This window comes from Phocoena sinus, chromosome 14, assembly GCF_008692025.1.
Source record: "Phocoena sinus isolate mPhoSin1 chromosome 14, mPhoSin1.pri, whole genome shotgun sequence".
In the NCBI taxonomy this organism is placed as follows: Eukaryota; Metazoa; Chordata; class Mammalia; order Artiodactyla; family Phocoenidae; genus Phocoena; species Phocoena sinus.
This window is the reverse complement of record NC_045776.1, coordinates 41553295-41572489: the sequence shown is the minus strand read 5'-3', so window position 1 is coordinate 41572489 and position 19195 is coordinate 41553295. Positions and strand designations below refer to the sequence as shown.

At 37.1% G+C, this 19195-nt stretch overlaps 1 protein-coding gene across 1 annotated transcript in view; it reads left to right on the top strand.

Moving 5' to 3' along the window:
- Positions 1-3756: 3756 nt before the first annotated feature.
- ASXL3 (ASXL transcriptional regulator 3) overlaps positions 3757-19195 on the top strand; it is a 143201-nt gene continuing 127762 nt past the window's right edge. The window contains exon 1 of the mRNA XM_032602786.1: positions 3757-3833. Within this exon, the coding sequence (XP_032458677.1) occupies positions 3778-3833 (56 nt within the window). The 5' untranslated portion in view covers positions 3757-3777. The remainder of the gene's footprint in view (positions 3834-19195) is intronic.

Here is a 19195-nt window from a genome sequence, read left to right as displayed (position 1 = left end):
TTTGGATAAAAGGAACTTCTAAATATGAGAGCAGGTGAAGTCACAATAGAAAAGTCTGATGGAGTAGTTCATGTGAAAATAGAGAACTTTATGTATCCTCTCCCTAAATATCCAAAAAATAACCAACAAAAGGAATAAAAATCTGTTATTAACATGCACAACAGTGAATATGTCTTACTATATAAATAGCTTTTTACACATTAATGAGAAAGACAGAAATATCCCATGTCATATCCCACGTGATATTCATTTGAAATAAAGTTTTTGTTCTCCTTAGTATTTACAAAACTATAATTAGAGTAACAGTGAATTGCAACTTCTTTGTCCTACTAGGTTTGCAAATATTGCTAAAAAGATAAGATTTAATACTGGCAAATTTGTGGAGAGAGAGGCAGATTCAGTTCCGCTTGGTGAGAGTATAAATTGTTAAAATATTTCTGGAAACAGTTGACAGTGTATCAAGAGACATGACAGAGCTCACATCCTTTTGACCCAATAATATTCTAAGAACTTTACGTTCAATATATTCTTTGGAAGTTTATTTTTATTAATTAAGTTTTAAAACAACGTAAATGCCTATCTTCAGTTAAGTGTTAATTATGATGCCCATTTTGAAGAATTTAAATTACACGAGGAAAAGTAAGACAGCTAACTATGCATACATGTACTTTATATAATTATATTTTAAAAGTATGTATGAATAGAAAAAAACTAGAAGGAAAACACAGATATTAGCAGGAGTTAATATTCTTGGTTGTAAGCTTATGAGTGCATTTTGTTTTCTATAATATAGGTATGAGTTTGCATTTTTCCAGTTTTTACAACCAGAAAACAAGATGATTTCGTTAATAAATAATTATTATCCATGGCAGACTTTGAAATTGGATTTCCTATTTTGTTACAATTGTATCATTATTGACCAAGTCAGTTTGAACCTGTTTTGATTATCTGAAATATTAATTGGCCCTCTTTCTAGAAAAATCTTATTATGATACATGACCTTAAAAATTGTGGGTAATCCTACTCCCTTCCCTGCTCTATTGCATCCTTGACCCCTGTTTCTAAAGAGGTAGGTACAAGGTGGAAGACAATTGGAAGAACATGTTAAATTCAAAATAAGTGTTACATAACCAGGAAGACATATTCAAATACTAGCTGTATTTGAAAATGTCAAGAAAGATAATCCAGGGAGTAAGATTTTGCAGGACGTATGAAATCGTTAACACCTCATAGCCAAGACATCAATCGCTGGGGCGTGGGCTGTTCCTCGGCTTAACATTTGGGGCTGTAGTTTCACTCTGTGGCTTCTTCCCACTGTCCTGTCGGAGTATGGCTGCCTGCGAGTCTGATTCATGTCTCTGCCATGTGTCATATTATTTTGATGCTATCCATGTTTTGTTCCGTGGAAGTAATCTCTCTCTCTTTTGTTCTCTGAATGTTCCCACAGCTAGTTCAGTGAAGCTTGTTCACATCCAGGACCCTCTCCTTCTCTGTCCCCTTTCTCTGTCTTGCAGGAACTGAGGGGGGCTTCTGGTGTTTGTGTGGCTTCGTCATTTCCTTCCTGCCTCTCATCCACTTCACGATGTAATTCTTGGCACTTTTACTTCCTTTGTAGAGTAGGATGTGATGTCATAGAGGAGGGGACAGGGCTATCCAAATTCTCTCAATTGCTGGGAGGAGCTGCCCAGGTGTGCTGAGGGGCCTGTACTCAGGAAGAGAAACAGGGAATCCTCCACAGTGAGTAACCCCACTTTCGAGTGTGCCCAACTTTCCACTAAAACGTTACCCAGTACACTGGAGTTTCCTCTTCGACCCTTTCTAGATTTAATCAGTTTGCCTTTTGGACATTCCCAGTTCAGCTCAATTTTCCTCCTTTCTCTCCCTTCTCCTCTGTCCCCCTCTTTCTGCCATCCCATGTCTCCCCCCGCCAGTTCCCCTCTTCCTTGCTTGCTTACTTGTGTATGTCTGTGTCTGCTGACCTTCTGCCCATATCTTCTATGAGAGACCATTAGTGTCCCCAGCATTGCCTATCATTTGGGGTGATACCCCCCCTGTGTATAGTCCATGTGACCACAGCATCTCCTTTCAGTAATTCATAAGTATGCACTGTTCTACTTACAGTTCTTATTTTAAAAATTCTGTCGACTATTTCATTTTCATGTCTGTATCTTTCCTGCCTTTCTTTGTGACCTAATCTTTTCCCCTTTTCAGCTCTATTATGCAGTTTCCTTCTTGCCTTTTTTTTTAACCAATGTTTTTGCACTTTAGTCCTCTTCCTATACAGCGATGCCTATGTGTCTTCCCCCCTTGACAGTTTAGCTCTCTAAAGCATCCTCTGTGAGGACTGTTTTTCCTTCTTTCCTAGGGACATACTTGTTGCTACACTCTCTTTCCAGTGTAGCTCATATTTCGCTATTCTTTAAAGAATTACCAACTGCAACTAAGAGACTGATCCAGACTAGGAAAAAATGGGGAAATTTCCTGGGAACTAGAAAGGGGAGAACAGGAAAGTGGCTCTAATGGTGAGGTAGGGCAGGCTGTGTATGTAACTCACTGGAGAGCCTTGAGGAGCAGAACCTTTGCTAGGGACCTAGCTGAAATATAGCCATTGATCGTGGAAGAGATCACAGAGCTCTTTTGAATATATTGGAAGCCTTTTTAATTTTTAGTTTTTAGAGTGACCCTGTTAATTCTTAATAATTATGAGAATTCTGGTCTAATATTCATAATAATCATAAATTAGGACTCTAGAATTATTAAGTTGCATGGGGGCCATGACTTGTGCAGAAGCTCCTGTACAGAAAATTTAAGTAGGTGTCATCTACCCTTGGAGGAGGTCATTGTGAAGATGTGTGTACACTTGTTTCTTGTACCCAGAGGTGGTCCTATAGACCTTGTTGGTGAGCAGTGTGGGCACCGTTGTTTACGGATTTCACTACATGTAAAGTCCCTGGGTAAATAAAAGGGGCTTGCTTTCCAGGGCTGATGGTCTAATGCCTGTGGAAATAATTAACTATGTCCCATATATTCCCCATACTTTGTTTAAAAAAGTTCACTTCCACTCAAAAATAAGTAGGACAGAAGGGGAGAGAAAGAGAATAGGACTCAGTTCATAAAGCTGAGATGGGCTGAATGGGAAGAGGAAGGGATTTACTTGAATTGGAAAAGGCAAAAGAAAGGAAACTGAGCTGAACTGGAAAACACACTGTAATGAGATACTTGGGTTTCTGTATGCTTTTTTCCATTTTGGCCATGAAGAGTTTTTATTTTTTTTTTTTAATACAAGAGAAGTTGATCAAAATATGAATCCAGTGAGGTTATTTCTGAACAGCACTTTGTTCTCTGCTCTTGGTGGTATTCAGGCTCATGTTTCCAAGGTCTTAGAAATTTAAGAAACATTTTAACAGCCTGAAAACATGACTTAAGCCATAAAATGTCAGCAATTTTTAATAAAGAAAATTATATACATTTATTAACTTGGTGTTTTTAGGTTTCACATTTCTTTTTTTGGTGTGTATGCCTTTGTGACATTTTTGCAGAATGACCCCTATATGTTGCAGAAATTGCCATAGATGTCCAGAAAAAAATTATGTTCTCACTTTGGACACCTGATCTGTGTGATGGAACCTAATTTTGGCATAACAGCCTTTTTAAAATTTTAAGGAAACATTGCATGATTCACACACATTTTCATCTTGTATGTTTCTATGCAGTAATCTAGGAATCTTACGTTTATTTTTATTTTTTTAGGCACTAGAAAAACACCCCAACTCACCAATGACAGCAAAGCAGATATTGGAAGTCATTCAGAAAGAAGGGTTAAAAGAAACAAGGTCAGTATTCATATTTACCGTTTCTGTTTTCATTGATTAATAATTGCTACTGATTGCAAAGTAATAGGGGTATCTAGATTTTCATGTTGTAGATGATTGTGAATTAAGTAACTACCTGCAGATCCTTTCGTGACTACCAAATATTTGGGTGACCCAAGATTTCCTTGGAACTACCTGTTTGCTTAATAAATTAGACAGATTGATACAGAGTGTCCTTCATTAACAAAGAGCAGCATTGTGTGAATTAGCCTCTAATTGGAGTTACTCATCTTTCTCTCTCTTGTAAGAGGAGACTTTTGTTTCTGAAAGTGAGTAGTGAAAGAGAAACTGTTTTACAGTCTTAATAGATAGATCCCAAGATATAAGATGAGCTCACTCTGATAAAATTCAAAGTGCCAACGAATGTGGTTGAAAATTTAGTCCTCGTATTTAGAATTACTCTACTTGGAGCATCATTAATCAACTATTGAGTCCTTAAAAAAATAACAGTTTTATTGAGATAGTCATATACCATAAAATTTGCCCTTTGAAAATGTACAATTCGTTGGTTTTCAGTATATTCACAAAGCTGTGCATTACTGCTATCTAATTTTAGAACATTTTCATCACCCTGAGATGGAACCCCATACCCCTTAGCAGTCACTCCCAATTCCTTATTCCCTCCAGCCCCTAGCAACCAGTAATGTACTTTTTATGTCTGTGGTTTTGCCTGTTCTGGACATTTCATATAATTGGAGTTATACGCTATGTAGCCTTTTGTGACTGGCTTCTTTCACTTAGCATCATGTTTTCAAGGTCCATCCACGTGGTAGCATGAATCAGTACTTCATTTCTTTTTGTCGCCAAATAATATTTTATTGTATGGATATACTATATTTTATCTATGATGATTATTTTTATTTAGTGATGAATTTTGGCTACAGTTTTGGCTTTATCCAGCAGTTTAGGGTCATATAAATATTACTCAAGGAGGAAAAAAAGTTTGTTACAGGGTAAGATAACCGTAGGGCTGTCGCATGTGTATCTACTCATCCTTGTTACATAGAGTGAATTTTTTTAGTTGTATGAAGTTGTCTACCCATAAGCCATTGAGAAGGCAGTGGTCTCAGCTTGGTGAAAATACAATCTGCTGAGTTACCTTTTGAATCCGAACTTGAGATAGAACCTGCTGAGAGAAATCAATGTCCTCCCGAGGCCAACTTTTCCTAAAAAGTTGGTTATTACCTGTAACTCCCATTACTGTAACATGTGAATCACATCAGCTTCTAGCTGTTTAAAATGCATCTCTTGCAAGTTTGATCCACGAACATCACAATTTAGTGGGGTAGAGGATACCTAGGCTCAGTTTTTCATCTCTGTTTTGGAGGCTGTTCCTGCCTGTTCTGAAGAAAGAGCCTGAGCTAATGTAACTACCCTGTTTGCAATCATTGTTCCTCCACAACGTGGAGGTAACACTGCGGAGGGAAGTTGCTGACAGAGCCTAAGCGCTATTCAAGGGGATCCTTGCTTCTAAGCCAGACGTCAGTGTGAGGAGTTAGGGAACAAAATGGGGACACCTGGAAATTAATTTTCCCCTCACTGCCTGTCAGAAACCCTGAAAATATTTATGCCATTCAGAAAGCACTGGAAATGGTTGTGCTACAGCCAAAAGAAAAAAATGGGGTAAAAATCTAGAGATCTCAGCTCCTGTCAGATGTGGGCTCTGAGCCAGAGGAACCTGGGAATGCAGGCATAAAAAGCTTCTCCTATAAGCAGACACGTGAAGCTTGTTCATCATGATATTCTTCTCCAGAGGAGTGACTAGGCCACTATCAGCTATTACGTACCTTGACATATAAAACCCCTGTACCATGGCCCTGAACAGCATCTTAATTACACTTATTGTAACAACATTTTTCGTATTTTTTTCAAGATGCTGGTCTTCCCAGAATGGTATATTAAAGGGCTTTAAGTATATGCTAACAAACAAAACACAAAGCAGCTTCTTTAAAGAATAAGAACATTGAAAAGGAAAACATACCCTATTCCTCTAAATACAGCCCTCCCTGTTCATCCCCTCCCCCGTTATTGTGTCCTTCTGTGAAGAAAAAAAAAAAAATGTTTGTTGTTACAAGTACTGATGAACCCGTATAGGACTATTGAAAGTACCTGCAAGGAATTCACAAGTTAAATAGGAAAGGGACCAGGCAAAGAAAGAGACCATAGTTCTGTTTTAAGTTCTACTCTGTAAAATCAGCTCTGTGCAAAGAGCTCCAGAATATGCATTTTATGTTCTCATTTCTTTCTGTTTCTTTGAATTCTCCCTCCTGTCAGTTGTGACAGTTACTTATGGCTGGTATATCTGTGACTACTCTCCCCTTGTCTAGTTTGCTTATTAGACTCATCTCTAAAATGAAAATAGTGGGAGGGTGGGATAAATTGGGAGATTGGGATTGACGTATATACACTAGTATGTATAAAATAGATAACTAAGAACCTGCTGTATAGCACAGGGAATTCCACTTCGCTGTACAGTAGAAACTAACACAACATTGTAAAACAACTATACCCTAATAAAAAAATAAGTAAAAAAATAAAAGTAGTATGTAGATTCTGAGTGAGTTTCAGCTTTCCCACTTGTTGTGTATATTGCTTTAGGGAGCAGATTCTGACATTTATTTTGCCTACTTAATGTACTCTTTTGCTACCTTCCAAATTCTTAAATGTTTTCCAAGTGTTTATGGTAGCTGAGTAAATTAAGTGTAACTGTATCTATTTTTCTTAAGTAAAGTTACATTTAGAAATTCCATCATCATAGGGTCAAACATAGCTGTTTCATTTCTAGATGTTTATTAATGATGTGTTTTTCAAGATGTGCAGGCTTTCAGATATGCCTGATTAACTGTAGGGGAGTGACTGTGAAAGTTACTGATGTGTCCATAACCTTCCAGTGGTCTCTATGAATGAGAGGTCATGTTAGTGGCCCTCCCCCAAACAGTCCACCACTGTGCCTGGCATTTCTGGAAAAGAGAAGATTGGCCCCTTATCCATCATCATGCCAATGCCATTTGTTTTAAAATAACACCATTTGGGGCTTCCCTGGTGGCGCAGTGGTTGAGAGTCTGCCTGCCGATGCAGGGGATGCGGGTTCGTGCCCCGGTCCGGGAAGATCCCACATGCCGCGGAGCGGCTAGGCCCGTGAGCCATGGCCACTGAGCCTGCGCATCCGGAGCCTGTGCTCCGCAAGGGGGGAGGCCACAACAGTGAGGCCCGCGTACCGCACAAAAAAATAAAAATAAAAAATAAAATAACACCATTTGTTTCAAATACTGGGTTGGGGGTGGTGGTGGCCCTTCATTCTGTGTGTCAGGCAGATCTCCTGTAACACTGACCTCACCAGACTGTAAATTTGTCCTTGTTTGTCTTCCCATTGGTCTGTGAGCTCCTTAATGGCAGGGTACCCAACACTCCTGGCACTCAGAAGATACTCAGTAAATATTTGTTGAGTAAATAATCTTCCTCAAGATGTTAACTTGCTGGTCCTTAGTGATGATTTTGTCTTGCATTTAGAGTTAGAAGCTTCTTTTTAACATTACAAGTTGTATTTTTCATCCTATTTTTAATTGTTTGTTTTAATCAAAAGGAATCCACAAGCTTTGTGGGAATTTCATTAAATAGATGCCTGCCAATAGCCTCTGGCAGATTAGCTGTGAACTTGAGGAAGGTTACTGTGCTGTTGCCTGTTTCCATACGCTGTAGGTGCCTCTGGTTTAAACTTGTAACTTACAATAAAAATTAAACCAATAATTTTGGCAAAGCTGATATGAGTATTTGAATGTGTTCAGTATATGTGATATTGTTAATTTATTTGACTGAGATAAAATTCTTGACATTTTATGGTACCTTTTCCTCTTTTCCAGTGACACTTTAAATTGCATAATTTTCATGTAGACAGGATAAAACGAGGACAGCTTTTTATATCGTGTTCTGTGTATCTTCTTCAAGTTATTGATGAAATGTGTAGTATATGATTAAACTCTATTTGGAAAAGCCAGACTGAAATAAGTACTCTCTGTGTGGTTTACAAAAAGGTATATAGATAAAATAAATTTGTCAGAAGGACATATGGCTTTTGTTGGGAAAAAATTAATAATATGAGCATGGCATGATTTCCTAGAAATTTTTTTAATAAAAATATATTTGGTAAGTTTTAATTCCCTTCTATATAATAAGATAGAAGATTTTTGTCAATATAATTTTATTCTGGTCCATCTATATTGTACTTGCTTTACTGATTTTGAGTATTTCCAGGCTTCTGTTACTTTGTGTTTATGAATTGTCAACGACTGATAAGACACTGCTATTTGGAAGGCTTTTCAGATGATCAGAATCTTATAATCAATCAAAGAACCGTGTTGCTTGCATAGAGAGGGTAGAAATGTGCATATTCCAGACCGCGGCTTTTATGGATGGATATTTGATATGCCTGTTTGGACTGCTTGGCTAAACATTCCCACTTCCTTGGAGAGAGGGTGCTACTGTAGACTATAGCCTTGTCTGCAGTAATTAAACATATGTCCATAGAAAAAGAGAAGGACTCTGGGGGTTGTCCTAATTCTGCCTTTCTGTTTTTGGTTTGCTTATTCAGAAGTTATAATTCCTTTACAAAGAGGACTGAGGGAGTTTTGATGCCTGAGGATATGTTTTTCTCTGCTCATGTAATTTTTAAAGTGATGCTTTCAAAGAAATATGTGCTCTGTTTTAGTGACACACCCGGGGTAGCAAGGTCAAGGAGTGAGGTCTGTAGCACTTACCTAGCAAGAGCAGAGCAGCCCTTTATCAGTGGGGATAATTTCTTACGTGCCGGGCATTATTATCACAGGATACCTGTTATTAATGTAGCAAGAATTGTGATATAGTTGTCATATTACTTGATAATAGGTAAATTGCTTTCTAATGGAGGTGAGGCAGTCACGAAATAAAGGCCAAAATATCACAGAGCAATTAAAAAACCCTCTGTTGGGTTGGGGGCATGGTAATATTTATAAGGTACACTTCTACAATACTATAGATGCCTTACTTTAAAAATAATATATGTTAGATTTCATTGACCATTTATAGAGCAGCAACCTATAATTACATATCACAGTAGAGACATTTGAAAAGGCTTATAAACAATCTCTCTCGTGCTTGGTATTATTCATTGACATATTTTTGATTTTGCAATGTGGAGCATGCACTTGACAACCCAAGATTTTGTAATTATGCCGGTATCAATGAGAACTTTTTATTCCCCTGGTAATTCTTAGAATAAATGTGTTTTAAGCTACTTGTCTTAAGGTCTTTCATGATTTCTGTTTTGCAGTCTCTGTCATGATATGCTGAAATTAGGATCTCCACTTTGTACTGTGGTTTATTAAAGATTTTTCTAGGGGGATAAAATGTCAGAAAATTCCATTACCATGTATAGTGACAAACAATAAAATTTCTTGGCATTTCTCTTGGTGAGATTTACGTTTCTAATTAGCACTTTAGGAGATGATTCTTTCTCGCTGCTGAAATGTTTTGTCTAAAGATAAGAAAGAAACACAAATAATTTCAACTGCAAAATCAATTCTTATCTCCAGACTCCATGTTCCCATTGCTTCTTTCATACTGAAACTGTTGTCTCGTTTGTTTGTGTTGGGGCATTTTAGAATTACAGTGTTAACTCATGGTGTCATCCTTGCCATTTGCTAATGTCTAATTTTCTCATTGTGTAAATGGTGTGAGGGATTCATCCTTAGAGAGGGATGAATGAAACAATGGTGTTATTAACCAGAATTATAGGGGAATCTGCATGTATTTATGTGTGTATATTAGGTGTGTATACATGAGTGTGTGTAAGCAAGCCTTTAGAATAATTTATCTCTTGGTTGACATAAACTTTTACTTGTCATTACTCAGATTAGAAATCTCAATCAGGGTCATTCCTAACTCTCTTCTCCCATCCTGCCCCCATGGCCAGTTGGCTCTTGTGTAGTGTTAATTCTGTGTCCTAACTACATCTTTCTTTCTCTGAATCCCTCCTCTTTGCCATTTATTCTTTGCACTTAAAATTTTTCAACTAGATTAATGCAGTATCTTCTTATCTGGTCTCTTTAAACCTGGTCTCCCGTTTTTTAAATCTATTTTTTTCTCAAACAAACATTACCCCATTTATAGTAGCATTTTTTAACTGATAGTCCAAAATATCCCAGAGAATATATTGTGCCTAATAAGCTATGAATCAAAAGCTATTGTCAGTTGTATGTTTGGATATAATTAGAGGAAATCAAGCATGTACTTTTTTCCTACTCACATGGTATCTGAATAAATGCATGATATTCTGATTATGTAGGGTTTATGATGTGAATGGTGAATGCATACATTATACCTTACATTTAGATGAGATTTGAAATTTCTAATCTGGTCATTTTTATATACATTTGGTTCTTCCCAAAATATGTCACTTAAAATGTTGTTTGTTAGTATTATATGCTTTGTGCATAATTAATTAGTTTTAAATTAAATGGTATAAAACTGATTAAATAAGTATTCATAATGTATACATAGATATCACTAATTGTTTAAAAAGCAACTGATGTATCATAATTAAACTTTTTTTAAACTTAAAGTTACTTTTTTTTATAGTGACATAGTGATTGAGGTAATTCTTCAGGGGATGATAAGGTGATATATTACTGTGAAAGCATTCTCTGAGTTAGAAAATAATTGTGTGAAATACAACCCTACAAGGTCAGATTTCAGCCCCTCAGCACAACCCTAATCAACCTGGACTTGGGCAACTTGAAAGCCTTTGTAGTCAAGCATCTGATGTTGGGGCCACAGTTGACTACAGCTGACCCTTGAGCAACTTGGGATTTTGAAATTTGTGGGTCCACTTATACACGAATATTTTTCAATAGTAAATCCTACAGTACTACACAGTCTGTGGTTGGATGAATCTGCAGACATGGAGGAACCACAAATATGAAAGGCTGACAATAAATTATATGCAAATTAACTCCCATGTTGCTCAGGGGTCAACTGTACTTGCCTTTTGCTGTGGAATCTCCCCCATAATCTTTTCATAATTTGGAAAGTAGAGGTGGAGCCCACGAGACATTCATGAACTATGTTTGTGTGTGTGTGTGTGTGTGTGTGTGTGTGTGTGTGTGTGTGTGTGTGTGTGTGTGTGTGTGTTGCGCCCTCTGCTGGCAGTTTTCACTTTGTTCCATAAAAGGACTGCCGAATGGGGAGGGAGCGCTTTTCAGGTAGAATGCCTCAAACTAATGTACGAAATTTGCGATAGGACTCCTCCTGGTTCCCAGCTTGAAGTTATAATAACAGCGATTGGTTAGTCTGCGCAGGCTGCCATAACAAATCATCATACACTGGGTGGCTTAAACACCAGAAGTGTATGTTCTCACATTTCTCTCTAGTTCTGGAGGCTAGAAATCCTAGATCAGTGTCCGGCAGGATAGGTTTCTGCTGTGGCCTCTCTTCCTGGCTTGCAGACAGCCACCTTCTCACTGTGTCCTCGCATGGGCGTTCCTGGGTGTTCCAGAGAGAGAGAGAAAGCTCTTCAGTGTCTCTTTTTATAAGGATACTGCACCTATCAGATCCAGCCTCCATCCTTAGGACCTCTTTCAACCTTAGTACCTTCCTTAGAGATCCCATCTCCTAATATAGCCACACTAGGGCTTCAACATAAGACTTGGGGTGGGGGAGACACAAAAATTCAGTCTACAACAGTGATTCGGCATTTGGAACTTAATTTTTTTTAAAAAAGAATTTGGACCTTTACATTTCCAGAGTTCGTGGCATACCATAGAATTTTTCTAGAATTTTGAGTATCTGATTCAACTTAGAAGGTATTCATTATTCATGACAATATGCTTAACACTATACTGTGCTTCTGTTTTTACATACTCCTCATACGTGTTTTCGTATGTTATTCCTAACATATAAACCGATAGATTACTTGGCTTATGTTTCGTGTCCAAATATAATGTGTAGAGTCACATAACATAAATTGATTTGGATTTTATTTGAAGGCTTTGGTAAAAATAGCTGTGGTGACTGCGTATAACCCTCAAGGCATCAATATTCACTAAGGTATGCAATTATAGCTGTGAAATGGCCATTTCTTAATACAACTTTTTATTCTGTCAAGCTTCCTTTCTCCATCCTTCCAGATAATTGAACAAAAACGGTAATTTAGGTGATTTCAGCTTTATTGAGATCTAGGTATAATTTACTCCAGAAATACTGAGCACTCTATAAATATTTCAGTGCAGGAATAGGAGCAGAAATGGATATAATATTACATTGTATGTGAGTCTTTCTAAGTATCCCGTGCAGGTTAAGATCTTTGGGGAGAAATAGGCATTTAACTGGGGTGGTATTATTTAATTTTTTTTCCTAGGTGGTGTTTTTCTCCTTATCTCCTCATTTCATTGCTTGTGCTCTTAACTGCCACATGCCTAAATGATATTAAGTTTCACTTCATTGTTTTGAACTTGACAACATAATTCAAATGCAAAACTGTTGATATGCTGACATGGGGACTTCTTTTTATAGTTGATTTGTTCTCAGAGAAAAAAAAAATTATGACATTTTGTTAAGCCAGGTTTTCTAAAAGCTACAAGTGCATAATTCCTAAAGAATAAGTCCTAGCTCTTTCAGGACAATTAAGGACTATTTATCCTACACCTCCTGTGATGCCTTATGCAGAATCAAATAGATAATTCTGTCTGAAATTCAGATGATTTTTATCAACATTTTTTTAAAAAGTGAAGTCCTGTTTTAGGTGCTGCGCAAGGCTTGTGTTTGGGCTCTGCTCTCTCTTCAGTTTGTTGGTAACCATCTTCTGGCCAGGTTCAGGGTACTCAGGTGTGTGGGTAGAGCTTTTCCCAGGTGCTTACTAGTCAAATGAGAGAACATCAGAGAAAGGAAAACAAGTGTGGACATGTAGAAGTTAATCAATTAAATACCGATTAAGTGCCTCCTTTTTGCTCGCTGTGTAAAGTCCTGGGGGTTTTGTGGAAGCTTTAAGGCATGTCTTCATTCCATTAACATTTATTAAGTACATGCTATGTTCTTGAGACTGTGGAAGCTGCTGGATTAATAGATGAGTAAAGTGAAGTTTCTCCTTTTGAAGGTTTAACAGCGTAGTTCCAGACCCTTCTCTGAGTCATTCATTTACGTCTTTTAACCTCTCCTCTGTGGAGTATGTCTTCAGCCTAGTACATAATGGCTTTTTTATTTTTATTAAAAAAATTAAACTTAGGACTTTCTAAATTCTCTCTTGAATTCTTAATAGAACATATGATATTCTAACATAACAGGAAGTGTTGTCTTTGCATCACAAATACAAGCTCATTAAGATTAGGGACACATATCTTTGTATTCAGTCATTTATTTCGCCTGGTGCTGAGATACCATGGTTTATGCAGTATGTCAAGCGGATTAATGAGTGGGGGCTTGCTGATTAAAAGAATACCTATTTTTTTATCATTTACTTACACTAGACCCAATACTAAGGACTTTACATGAATTATCTTTGTAAAAAAGTGATATCGTATTTACCATTTTACAGATAGGGAAACTGAGGCAGATGAGATTAAGTAACTTGGGATAGTTCATTCAGCTAGCAAGTGACATATCTGGGATTTGATGTCTGATTCAGAATCAATTGCATTTAACCTTTTGAAATATTTGTAGCCTGAACCTAATACTATTTTGATTTTAAAAGTATTGGTTATATGATTCTATCGAATAAATACTCCCCCACCCCCTTAGCAGCTTTTCTGGCTAACTGTTGATTGTCTATATATATATTACTCACTGAGATGAAAGTCTAGCCTTTAGATAGGTGTGTTGAGACTCTCGATTTATAGCCTATTTGTAAATAAGGTTGAAATATTTTTAAAAATTCCATTTCCATAACCCAGATTTGGAAGGTACAAAGCCTTTCCCGAACTTTCACTGTTCTGCTTGTCCAACATGAGAAAGATGATCTTTAGTGAAGATTTGGGCTTATGGATAGCAGCAAGATACATTTGAATTGTAGCTTCTTACTGTTTTATTTAGAAGGTGATGCTGTAAGGGTGGGAAACATACTTTCGGTAATGGAAGAACCAAGGACTTTGTAGGACTCTCACTGTTTTGTTGTTGATATTGGACTTATAGATTGTTTCCGGGGAACTGGCTAACTGTGACCAGTCAAAGCATTAATTGCTAACAAAAGGCAGTTTTAGAGAGTGGCAATTACTACCTTTATGAAATAACTGAATGAAAATAGATGAGACTGATTAAACGATGCTTAGGTGGGGGGTAGAGGAGGCTAAGTTATTAACATTGTCCTGTTTTTAAGATATGCATCTAGGGAAAGGAAAAAAGGTACAAATTAACAGATAAGTAGCGTCCCAACCAGCATCACTGCGTTCTTTAGGACATTTTCTTAAGTGGAGAATAATCAGATAAACTTTACTGTTATCGGTAATCTGTATCATGACCACTTATCAATCCTTCCTCATCTCATCCGTCCATTGTATTTCCTCTGGGAGATAGAAGAATACCACTCTTTCCTTTTTATTTTTATTTCTTATTTTTACAGAAGACAGATGTAAAATGTCTGGGTAGAGCACTTTCTCCATCAGACCACTGCAGATAGCCTGAATCCAGGACTTCATTCCTCTCTAACCAGTCTGAGTGAAATACAACATTTGTACATTGATTAGTTTTCAATTTGTTGCTTAATTTGCATTTGTTGAAGGTGTCCTACTGATTGCTAATGTAGAAAAATGGCATTCATGAATATTTTTTGGAATAAGTTGTTGCTAGTGGGATAGTCTAAAGAATAGCTAGTAAATATGTGACTCATCTTTAACTTAGAAGAGGGTGACCATTTCAGAATTTGAGAAGTGCAAAAGAATGTGCAAAAGCTCAGTAGTAAGTGAAGGACAGACCATAAAAGGAGAAGAAAAGTAGATAAGTCTTCTGTTCTAAGGTACTATTTGAAGAGACATGTCTTTCAATTGATTTTCCTGAAGTGATGGGTTTTCGTTGATCCAGTCACCCTTTATTATCTGGCTTGATTTGCCTCCAGTAGTACATATTTTGGCAGGAGTTAGGAGTGCAAGAGAGACTGTACTGTAATTTGTACTTCTGATGGTTATCCAGTGTTCTTGGTTCTGGCCTCGTTGGCTTTTGGTTGCCATCAAGACCTTGCCCAAAGGAGGATTATGAGAAGAACAAGGGAAGGGGTTGTGGCTGCCTTGCATTCCTGCCTCTGTGGGCTGATGTAGAGAGCCAGTGAGCTCAGTAAGACACAGTGCCATGGATCACTTTATTGAATATGCTTAATCCAGTTATTCTTTAGAATGTCTGTAATATGTGTAATTTGTGAAGCAAGGGCGAATAGCTTCGCCTGCAGACAATTTGATGCGCACAGGCCATCCAGCCCCCATTTTCTCTTTTCAGATTTTCCCTCTGGACTCTTGCAGCCTGCTCTGTTTCTTCATTCACACCATGATAATATATTTAGTTTATGTTTACTTATTAAATTTTCCTCTGTTCTCTTTAAAAACATGAATAGCAATATTTAAATGTAATCACAATAAAATTGAGTGGCCTGAGAAGTCCAATGGGTAAATGAAGACATTGTCAACTAGTGTGCACTTACAGTAAAAATCTAGTATTCATTTACTGATTCTTTTTTCTGGCATTAATAACTCATTTGACTTTTCTTTATAAATGGATCTTCAGTATATCAATATAGTATGAAATATATGTAATGAATATTTTATGGATTAAATAAAGTGAAACCCAATACAATTTGGAGCTGTCAAAGATTTTTTGTAATGAATTCCTGATCTGCTGTTTTATTCTTCACCTTTAATATGATAATATTGATCTCTGACCTTTCCCCTGTTTAGGGTTGTCATATAGATTAAAATTTAAAAATAGATTTGAAAGCCTATTACAACAACTGCATATTGCTGATTATAATAAATCCTTTGCCATGAAATATTTTTGGATTTTTTTCTCAAGTTCTGAGAATTGAGGTCCAAGAATATACTTTGGATTTGTATTTATTTTATAGCATAGGTGTTTACATAAGCTAGTGTATAGGTTTGCATGGGTGTCATGGAGTCCCAAAATAAGTGGTTAAATTAAAGTTCATTTCTCACATTACAGTCTGAAGGTGGAGAGTCCTAGGAATGATAAGATAGCTTTGTTATATCAGGATATCCAAGGAGCCAGGGTCCTTTTGTCGTGTTGCTCTGTTGTCCCTAGTATTTTGTCCTCATCCCATGGTCTAACATGACTTGCCACCAAATCCATGTTCCAAGCAGCAGGTGGAAGAAGAGGCAGACACAGTCCCTCTTTAGATATATTCTGTTCTAAGCCTTGAGTATATCCATTTTTCTCATGTCCCATTGGCCAGATACATAGTTGCACTTAGCTGAACTGGAAGCTGGAGAGTATAGTCTGTTGCAGGAGGCTGGTTCCCAGCTAAAAAGTGGGAGGTAGGGAAAGGTAGTTACTGGGGAATAACTATCAGCCTCTGCTGTATCTATTTTTAAGTTAAATCTCATGCTTAGGCTTGATTTAGGTTAAATATGTATTATAATTTTGTGACATTTGAGAAAATACCTATATATTTAACTTGATGCAAATATTAGCATATACTTCCAAGTCTCTCTGACTCTACTCAGCCTGTTAATGACCTTCACTATTTCTTGTCCTCTACCCACCCACTCCAAAGCCAATTCAAATGTCATATACCACCTCCTCAGTGAAGGGTTCTTTAACTCTAGCTTTAGTTCATCATTTTATCCTTGCTATTCATTTATAACATAATATGTGTGTTCCTTTGTTGTATCTAATAAACTGTCTCAGATTTCCCCTTGTTATAATAGGACTGCACTTTCCTTAATGGTAGAGTTTATGTCTCATTGATCTTCTCTTCCCCATGGTGCCCTTTATGTAATAGGCTCATTATATTTTCTGAATGGAAATTTGAATTCCAGCTCTGTTTCTAGTTCCAACATAATATGTTATCCTGGATAAGTCACTCAGTCTTTTCTTTTTTTTCTTTCTTTTTTTTTTTTTTTTTTGTCTTTTCTCTCCAGTGAAATAGGGAAAATTATAGCTCTTTATCTGCATGGTAGGGCTGAAATGAGGATAAAATAATTTTTAAAATGTACCATCAACTGTATACTTGATTCGTGAGATTTCACACACTGTTGCATTAGTAGGACTTCGGAAAAATTAATCAAGATTGAATGGCTTGGGGCTTCCCTGGTGGCGCAGTGGTTGAGAGTCCGCCTGCCGATGCAGGGGACACGGGTTCGTGCCCCGTTCCGGGAAGATCCCACATGCCGCGGAGCGGCTGGGCCCGTGAGCCATGGCTACTGAGCCTGCGCGTCCGGAGCCTGTGCTCTGCAACAGGAGAGGCCACAACAGTGGGAGGCCCGCGTACCACAAAAAAAAAAAAAAAAAAAAAAAAGATTGAATGGCTTATCAAGTCAAATTTGTATTCTAAGATATTCCACAGCAGTCTTTTGGCACACCGATGCCAAAAGGGTCACGTTTCAATAAGAAGTATATGATGTGATTTAATACATAATCTTTCATCTAAAATTTTATGAGAAGTTAGGAAAGGGATTCTAATTAGTTTGTGTTCTTAACTCAGATTCAGTGGTTAGATTTCAAACCACTGTTACTTGATGAAGCAGAGCCTGAATTGTTTTTAATATGATATCTGCCGATGACTAATTTTGGGATTCTAGGATCAGGGATTTTCCCGATTTGCAATGTACCAGTGGGTAAATTGTTTTTCATTACATGAAATGCTTTGAGGACGATCTTATTTGTAACTTGGAAGGTGCATTTCTCTAGCTAGCTCTCATACTTGGGTTACTTTAGCCTTTTGAATGTACAGTATAGGTGTAGTATTTCTTCTGCTTTTCCACTCTCCAAACTTATATGTGTTAAAATGTCATATCCTGACAGTGCCTCCTATTAATTATCTAATTTGTATGCTTTGAGGGAAAACGATGTGTCTCAGAGTCCTGTGTATTTGTACTCTCATCCAAATTTTGTTTGAAATCTGATTGAGAGGCTTCACATACACAAAATGAAATTTTGGAGAAGAGACTTTCATAAACGAAACCACTTTGCTGTCTCTGAGGAGGTCTGCATTTAAATATGTAGGAAATGATTAATTTCTGGGAAAATCTACATCATTATTTGTGTGCTTCTGTCATTAAGGTTCTTACAGTTTTGACTTTAGTATTTATTGAATATTCATATTATACTGGGAGTTTTCCATTATACTGAAATAGTTTTGCTGTCTGTAAACTAAATACTATGGGATAGAATATATTTTACTTTTGAGTAGTGATCTGATTTCGAAGATTTTGTAAATTACATATAGGCTAATGCCTTAGCTTCTGTTGGTTATTACTATCACTGCCACCGTAATAGCTATTCATTATTTAAGATGCAGATTTTCTCCCCTGGATACTTTCCCCTCAATTCCCAGGCAGAAATATGGTCCCTTCTTTTATAAGGGTGGTTTTTAATGTATCTTTATCACAATTCTTTTAGTTTATATGTTTTTCTCCCAACTAAAGTATGGATTCCAAGACAGTTAGTGACATATCTTACTCATGTTTGTATATCCTGTATAGTTCCTAGATCATGGCAGACGTCTCAGCAGGTATTTATTTGACTGAACATATATTACTGATAGACATTGTTAGCTGATATCTGTAAAAGGGATGGTTCGAGAAGACTCTTACACTCACGGCACTTGGCCAGACCCACAGGTTATGCAACAGAGGGTCAATATGTCAAACACGAGGACTTAAAATTTTAGGAGGAAAAGCGTTGTATGTTACTAAGCACCAAGAGGACTGTAAGTTTGAGCTGAGCAATCAAGTGATCTATTCCTTTCAGTGTAGTATTTTCTGGGTCCTTAGCCTAGGTGATCCATTCAGCGTTTTCCTTATGAGAGACATGTCATTTTTTATGAGATGCAGTGAAGTTAGTGGAGAGTGTCCAGAAAAACATAATGAGTATTATGTCTGGTATAAATCTCAGATCCAAACCTATCTACACAGTTTCTGGATATTTGACATCAATGGAATAATTGACTTGAGAAGCAAAGTATATACTGAGCGGGTAGAGGAAATAGTACCCCCGAAGGACATCACCAAACTTTTTCATTTTAGTAATTGGCAAGGATGGGATGAGTTTGGCCAGTAGAGTAAATGAAATGGAGATTAGAAGACAATTCTATTAATTTAAAATGGAATTATATGTGATGAACACTCATATAGATAGCC